The 8,444-nt window shown below is 34.7% G+C and overlaps 1 protein-coding gene across 1 annotated transcript; it reads right to left on the reverse strand.

The window, feature by feature from the left end:
- Positions 1-534: 534 nt before the first annotated feature.
- Positions 535-8,068, reverse strand: LOC113032738 (meprin A subunit beta-like). Its single transcript, XM_026185809.1, has 19 exons — positions 7,987-8,068; positions 7,618-7,636; positions 7,477-7,515; positions 7,330-7,355; positions 7,141-7,225; positions 6,642-6,759; positions 4,971-5,149; positions 4,452-4,670; positions 3,596-3,757; positions 3,187-3,417; positions 2,606-3,058; positions 2,345-2,518; positions 2,098-2,203; positions 1,851-1,895; positions 1,679-1,723; positions 1,507-1,551; positions 1,335-1,379; positions 1,163-1,207; positions 535-759 (listed from the first exon to the last, which is right to left on the reverse strand). The coding sequence occupies exons 1-19, from the start codon at positions 8,053-8,055 to the stop codon at positions 684-686; spliced, it is 2,181 nt and encodes a 726-aa protein (XP_026041594.1). The 5' UTR covers positions 8,056-8,068; the 3' UTR covers positions 535-683.
- Positions 8,069-8,444: the final 376 nt, after the last annotated feature.

Raw genomic sequence — 8,444 nt, forward strand, 5'->3', positions numbered from 1 at the left:
CTTTCCTAAATCGTATTGCCACTGGGATTCCATTCTGCCATCATTGGACTCTAAAACGCCAAATTAATTAATATCTCTAGTAAATTATTTTCAGTTCTTCCAAGTGATCTCTTTTTACATTCAAGCAACACACACACAAAAAACAGAGGACCAAGAATGTTTTTGATTTAAAGGTTTTATTTTATGTTTTCTTAAACATCAATACACCAACAACCAAGAAAGCACACTGTGGCTAATCATTGTAGTATATTTTTGTTCACTACATTTTAATAACGTCAAACTCATGTAGATTTCTTGTGATTGAAAATTGCAGTAAACAAAACTATCATATGATTAAAGACTAATATTAGTTAAATGGAGTTTTAAACTTAGATATAGATAGATATTTTACATACTTCTCATTTCACTCTTTGCTTGCTTTATTTAGTTTTTTTAGTCTCTATATTGTGGAGAAAAACAAACAAACAAACAAATGAAAATATTGTTGCAAATGATTATTTTAAAAACAAAAACTACAATGAAAAGTTCCTCCACCAAAAAAACAAATCGCTATATTAGGAAAATCTATAATAAATGAAAAATGAATCAATGCAGTACAATAATAAACAATATCTAAAATGAATCTGGCAGAGTCCTTGGTGCTGTCCATGTAACGAGTCCAGATGTGGATGATCAAGATCACATCAAGGCATAAAAAGCATCAGTGCTAGCAGGAGGGTGAGGACAGGAGAGGCCATCATACCAGGAGAGAAAGTGCTACTGCAGAAAGACAGGAAATAATTAAATAAGTCATGTATAGATAAGCTCATGATAAGTACAGAAATTCTGAATTGCTATCACTGCTTTTGTGTTTCTGCAAAATCTATGTGGGCTTCAAACTGCAACAAATGATGACTATTCTTAAACAGAGCTTTTTGTGATGAACACTATCATTGGTATAACATCTACATTTTTCATGTCCACACACATTGTTATAAACAGAACATGTTTGAGAAGATTGTTGTGTCTGGAATTGGAATTGTGGTGGGTGAGATCCTGTAAACATCAAAGCATTTCTTAACAGGTATGTTAAAACTTTTTAGTGTTAATTTTAGTGTTTCTGTTTGAAAGAAACACTTTCTATTTATTAAAAATCAGGAAATGTTTGAGAACATTGCAGTACCTGCCATCTGTTGTGTATGAGGTAGGAATCGAGGTGGTTGAGATCCTGTAAACATCAAAGCATTTCTTAACAGGTATGTTAAAACTTTTTAGCGTTAGTTTTAGTGTTTCTGTTTGAAAGAAACACTTTCTATTTATTAAAAATCAGGAAATGTTTGAGAACATTGCAGTACCTGCCATCTGTTGTGTATGAGGTAGGAATCGAGGTGGTTGAGATCCTGTAAACATCAAAGCATTTCTTAACAGGTATGTTAAAACTTTTTAGCGTTAGTTTTAGTGTTTCTGTTTGAAAGAAACACTTTCTATTTATTAAAAATCAGGAAATGTTTGAGAACATTGCAGTACCTGCCATCTGTTGTGTATGAGGTAGGAATCGAGGTGGTTGAGATCCTGTAAACATCAATGCATTTCTTAACAGGTATGTTAAAACTTTTTAGCGTTAGTTTTAGTGTTTCTGTTTGAAAGAAACACTTTCTATTTATTAAAAATCAGGAAATGTTTGAGAACATTGCAGTACCTGCCATCTGTTGTGTATGAGGTAGGAATCGAGGTGGTTGAGATCCTGTAAACATCAAAGCATTTCTTAACAGGTATGTTAAAACTTTTTAGTGTTAGTTTTAGTGTTTCTGTTTGAAAGAAACACTTTCTATTTATTAAAAATCAGGAAATGTTTGAGAACATTGCAGTACCTGCCATCTGTTGTGTATGAGGTAGGAATCGAGGTGGGTGAGATCCTGTAAAAGTTAAAGCATTTTTAGAGGGGTATTAAAACTTGTTAGAGTTTCACCTGCATTAACTTTTACATCTAGCAACCACACTTATTCTTGCAAGGTGCTCAAAAATGCATGAGAAAATTGCAGTATCTCTCATCATATATATTGTTTCATATGACATGTTGTATCTTCACATGAGTTGTAATTTAATAATATGTCCTACTGTGATGAGCAGTTTCCTTTATCCTGGTCTCCAGGGGGATGTGTAATTTTTACTGTTCTTACTTGAGGACAAGGCAGTGAACTTCCATTAACTAGAGGTGTGAGATCTATTGGAATGAAGAAATTAAAATAATCATAGAAAACTTGGTTTTGATGATGTGTAAAATGATTGAAATGTTTCATACATTTCTGTTGTAAAAGTTTCAAGTACAATATATAAGTTTAGGAATGAAATTATTTAAATTTGCCTTGTGCACTGAAGATGAAAATGGCACTCCCTCCCTTGAGATAATCTCTGGATTTGATGTCTTCCAAAGATGCAAAATAATATCTACCATACAGGTTATTAGCATAGATGAGCTCATTGTTCTCATCAACAATTTGAATTCCAACATCACGAGGTTTGCCCCAAAAGGGAACACCTATTTATAGAAAGCATATGTAACATAGTGGTTAATAATTTAGTTAGTAGATTTTTTAAGCATTACTTCATTTTTCTGCAAACGTACCAGTGGTGGTGAGCAGATTTGGGTCAGTGGTGAGACTCATTTGGCTTGACATCTGTAGCTGGATGTTGGGGTTCTGATCCACCATTTGGACAGTAAATTGCCTTTGTGGGCAAGGCCATTTCAGTTGGTCATCATAGACACCAGAGACAAGATGCACATATACTCCAAAATCTGTCTGCCTTAGATATAATGCTACCCGGTAAGCATAGCCCTCACTGGAATACTGCCTTGGGCTATATATCAGGGCCGGAGTATGAGTACTGTTCCAAAATCTCTCAAAATCATTAATCTGCCAGGTTCCATCTGGACACTCAAGCTCTGATAGATTGATGTCATCAATAGAGAAGCCACCTGTAGAGTTTCCTGCTCCTTTACGAACCTCAAACTCCACCTGGAACTGCTTGGTGGCATTCAGAGGAACATGGTGGAGAGTCCAGTGAGATGTCGGTGGACCTGGAGGGAGAATTTTTAGATTAATAGGTGAATGTGACGTATGTCTTCATGACAAAATGTGAAATGTGAAACATTTATACTTCATCTGGAGAAAATCATCATAAATAATCACGCAAATGATTCATTACCACTGATCTGTCCCATGAGGTAGCGAGTTCCTGTGGAGTCCCATTCATCTTGAAACTCTCTGATCCAGATGTTAAGTTTGTCTGTCTGGCTCCCATTGTGGTAATAGTAGAACTGCAGACACTGGACATGACACTCCCTCTGGGGACTCATCCTCTTTGTCTCCAGCCAGGCTGAGTCTCCCTCCTGACCTGGTCCTGTGCTAGCATACATGAAGTAACCCGCATCCTGACCTACAATGCAGTTCAAAATTATCTTACATCAGATCATTAAATCTTAAGTATCAAAAGTATTTATTATTATTGCTGGCAGCTTACTTTTGATGTTAATAATGCTGAGTTGGAAAACTAGATTTTCCATTTCAAACTGTAATAAAAACTGCAATAAAAAATGGAATATTTGAGACCTTACCTTGACCACTATTTCCACTGGGCAGATTGGTGTGGTCAGAGCTGGGACCACCATAAACACCAGTTACCATTTCCCAGCCATTGCCACTCTTTGAACAGCGGTTCATTTGACACATGGTCCCATTAGTAAAGCCACAGTACATCTTAAAGGCAATGGATGAGCCTGTAGAGATCAATTAAAAGTGCAAGGTTTTTTTTTCCAAGGAAGGTTGGAGGGAAAAGGCAAAATTGTCAACTCACAAAACTGTCATCTCAAGTCAGTGAATTGTGTCGGTGTGAGCAATTTTCTACACACATTCAGCACTTTAGGCTTAGTTAATTATTTACAATGAGCAACAGAAAGTTGATTATTGGAGTACCCGTGATATTGCTGAAATTGCAGCCTGACACATAGCAATCCTGGCATGTTGATTTTTGTATGAATTAAACAAATAGAGTGGGATTATTTGCTGATTATAAATTGACCATAGGTGCGAATATGAGCATGGTTGTGTTTAAATTATTTTCAAATCATAATTGTGACTTGTTGAACTTTTCTTAAAACAAATAGACTTGATCATTGTGCCAGTTCAAAAAGTGATCATAATAGATATTTTGGAATTCAATAATATATAAATTTATGGCCTCATGAATACAAGTAAAAACCCCTAGTAAAGAGCCCTACTAAGTTTAAATGCGCGTAGTAACTCTAAAAACAATATAAAACTATTTACCAATGTAAGTGTGACAAAGAAAACGGCTACTTTCTATTGGTTAAGGGCACAATATATTTTCACGGTGTCCTTAGTAACTTTAACCAGTAATCCCAGAGTATTCCTAAAACTGGATGCTGGTCCCCATAATCTTTGAGCACTTACTGCATTTGTAGAGTAGATTCAGCTCTTGAACATCACTAGTGCTCATTTCCACTTGTTGACCAATAAGATTCTGGAATTTGGGGTCTTTGGTGATAATTGTAGATCCATTGCCATTGGTGAAATCATCTTTGCCATAGTGCATCACGGACAAATAGTCATATGGGACTCCATGGGTGGTGCTCTCATCACTGCCGACTATTCTAAAATTGTGCTTGTAAGCTATAAAAATCATATATAAAAGCCAAACATCAGATACAGTACACTTAACTGAAAATATTTTGATAATATGAGAGAAGGTCAAATCATAAAAGGAAATATTTTGTATACTCACTATAGTGATTTCATTGATTTTATGACTCTATCTCAAATTATTAAATAGTTATGATTTTATTTTAACCATTTCAGAGTGGTTATTATATTTATGCAGACTGCTTTATACAGCTTTAAGATAAGTATTTGAATAGAAATATCGAACAAAGACATTAACATTGTTATAATTAGTATAAGTGTTAACCAAACCCTCTAGGATGTTTTCAAAGTTAATCGTCACATAATCATCTCTGTCATATCTGGACTGTTCATGGTAGAAGCCAAGAGCATGAAGGAACTCATGTTCAACAATGGCAATGTAACCACAGCCTATTCCAATGGAGAGTTCCTGTCCATTGGAAAGTATTCGTCCAATGTATGACCAACATCTGAAATTAAAGGCAGAACACTGATGAATATTTGTCCCATAACTGGTTATGTATTCTGTAATTTATTTAGTGTAATCTATAAAATCACAATTAAATAAATCAGAGAAGGAATAACAAAAACATAACCATTCATAAAAATTTCACAGTATTCATCTTGTTCTTTGGTTAGAACTATATATCCAGGGGTGCACATACAGTGGCTTGCAAAAGTATTTGGCCCCCTTGAAATTTTCCACATTTTGTCACATTACAGCCACAAACATGAATCAATTTTATTGGAATTCCACGTGAAAGACCAACACAAAGTGGTGTACACGTGAGAAGGGGAACGAAAATCATACATGATTCCAAACATTTTTTACAAATAAAAGAAAACCTCTTGGAGTCTGCAAAAGACTTGAGACTGGGGCGGAGGTTCACCTTCCAGCAGGACAACGACCCTAAACATAAAGCCAGGGCAACAATGGAATGGTTCAAAACAAAACATATCCATGTGTTCAAATGGCCCAGTCAAAGTCCAGATCCAATTGAGAATCTGTGGCAAGATCTGAAAACTGCTGTTCACAAATGCTGTCCAAGGTCAAGGTCAAGGTCACGGTTCTTTATTTGTCACATGCATAGTTATACAAGTATAACACACAGTGAAATGTAGCCTGACACGCTCCTCGACATGTGCAAAAAAATTGAGGGGGTGTAGAGGAAAAACATTATATATATATATATATATATATGTAGTATATACATTGGGTGAATGTGCATCTAATCTGACTGAGCTGGAGCTGTTTTGCAAAGAAGAATGGGCAATTTGTAGAAAATCTTTGGAATCATGTATGATTTTCATTCCACTTCTCACGTGTGCACCACTTTGTATTGGTCTTTCACGTGGAATTCCAATAAAATTAATTCATGTTTGTGGCTTTAATGTGACAAAATGTGGAAAAAGTGGTTGCAGAAGGTGAGATGGCTTCAAACAAATGATGAATGCACAGAGATGTGGTGCAGAATATCCCATGAAAAACAGGTCCTTTTATATTATATAAAAGGCCCTGTTTTTGTCCGCTAGAGTGGAATCTAGCGGCACCACTTTTCCGAGAATATGCGCTTCTTTTGCGGTTCGGACTCCGTCTGATATTTCTTCGGAGGTGGAGGAACACCAAAGTAATTGCTTAGAGGAGCTTGCTTCTTCGACATCTTTAAGAGTTCTAAACAAATGTCTGTCCTCCTCCAGAAAATCTTATGCACGCAAACGTGCGTTGCACCTTCTTATCTGGTGCGCGTCTTTGATATTGACAGTGTATGCGCACCTGCGGACTTATGTGCACCCCTGTATATATCACAAATTAAACTAAAGGAACAAAAAGTCTAATTGAAAAATCAGCATAGTCATTTTTAGAATATTTATGCTAATTGCAGCTAAGTAGGAAATTTTATTTTTAAAAACAACAACAACAACAACAACAACAACAACAACAAAGAGCAGAAAAAAACATACCCATTTAACTGTTTGACAGAAATGTAATAGTCCTCAGAGTCCCTTGGTTTGAAGTCAATGCATGATTTCAATCTGAACTGGTCAAAGGCTCTCAGAATGATTCCTTTAGAATCAATGTCTACCATTTTTGTGTTATAGAGATAAAAAAAAAAAGAAGATATTTTAGACAACCAATAAAGGTCCTTTGCCTTGCCCATGCATTTTGCTCTAAGGCGCTAAAGCATACAGTTATAAAAAATTTTTCCGGTTTTAGCAAAGGCGCGGGTGGTTACTTTGCATAACTGGATGGTACAAAACTATGCCATTAAATTAGCTCTGTGCACTCGCACATGCTGCTGTTTTTTTTTTTTTTCATTATGTGGCTTCTATGTGTCAAAAGAGTCCAGCTGACATGGGGAAAAAATGCATTTTCCGGTATGACATCACAAAGATGTATTCCCATAGAAATAAAGAAATAAAGATTTATTTCAGGTGTATTTGTAAGAAAACACATATTTACCAAGGTCACTATTTAAGAGGTAGGGGACTGGAGATGTCCACAGGATGTTTTCATTAATGATGGTACTCCTCTGCTTGCCTATAGGCTAAAGTATAAGAAACATGTATATTGTGACATAATGCAGTAAGTTACTATGCACACAGATGTTTTTAGAATAAATACATTTTTATCTTCATAACAAAGACTCACCTCCAAAATATCATCATGTAAAAATTCTAAAATACAATTTAAAAAATTAGAAACAAGTCACTAATATTCAAGTACAGTTGCATGAAGCTAAAAGAACAAAAATCTCCTTATAAAAAGGTTTAGTTATAAGTAGATGTTGAACTTTACCCTTGTTTATTTCAGGAATGTCCTTCACTTCACCAACATCTACAAAAACAGATGAGGCACTTTTGTATACATTTTTTTTAATATTTAAAAAAAATGAATTTCATCAAATAAAAAGTGGAAAATTAAAAAAATAGAACTTACCCACTATTTCTAGTCCATTCTGTAAAAATATCAAAGCAGTATTAAAATAAATGTTCCATCATTTAACATACTTTATACAGTACTGTGAATAAATGTTTTTTATTTTTCATTTTCTTTTTTTTTTTTTTTTACATTTTAAGCTTTGATAGAAAACACACTCCATACTTGTTGGTCAACATGCAAAATTAAAACTTTTCTTTTTGAAAAAACAAAATCATTGTCAGTAGCTGATATTTAATATTCAATATGATTGTTAAACATCTTCATTACAAAACAAACCAGACAAATAATTTAAAAAATCTCTTTAAGTTCTCTTTGCATATTGATATTCACAATTTCTGAAATATCACTATGCAACTAATCACTTACTGGGTTTAAGGGGAATGCTTCAGAAATTGCCATGATCACAAAAATAAAAACACATCCTTTCATCCTCATGGTGCGTCTTTGATGAAACCTAAATCAGATTCTACCAAGAATGAGGAAAAAGCAATCACAAAATAAAAAATATATAAATATTAAAGATTTATATATATCAAACTTTATGTTTGTTCTCATAGAAATATGAAACTTGTCTTTGCCTTGTGCCACACTTGTCTCTTCCTCATCTGCATGAGAAGTTGTGCCTGTGACAGGAGTGTTAGAACCAGTTTTATACAACTAAAGCTACGTGCTTGACACATTAGGGAGTCATGCATATTCTATCTAGATTTGTTCCTGCTTTAGCCCACGTCATCATTTCCTGTTATCTGATGTCTGTGACATTAACAAATCCCGAGTATTTGCATTACTTAAAGACATTCCACTTCACACCTAATTTTTACCAG

Source organism: Astatotilapia calliptera, chromosome 11 (assembly GCF_900246225.1).
Source record: "Astatotilapia calliptera chromosome 11, fAstCal1.2, whole genome shotgun sequence".
NCBI lineage: Eukaryota > Metazoa > Chordata > Actinopteri > Cichliformes > Cichlidae > Astatotilapia > Astatotilapia calliptera.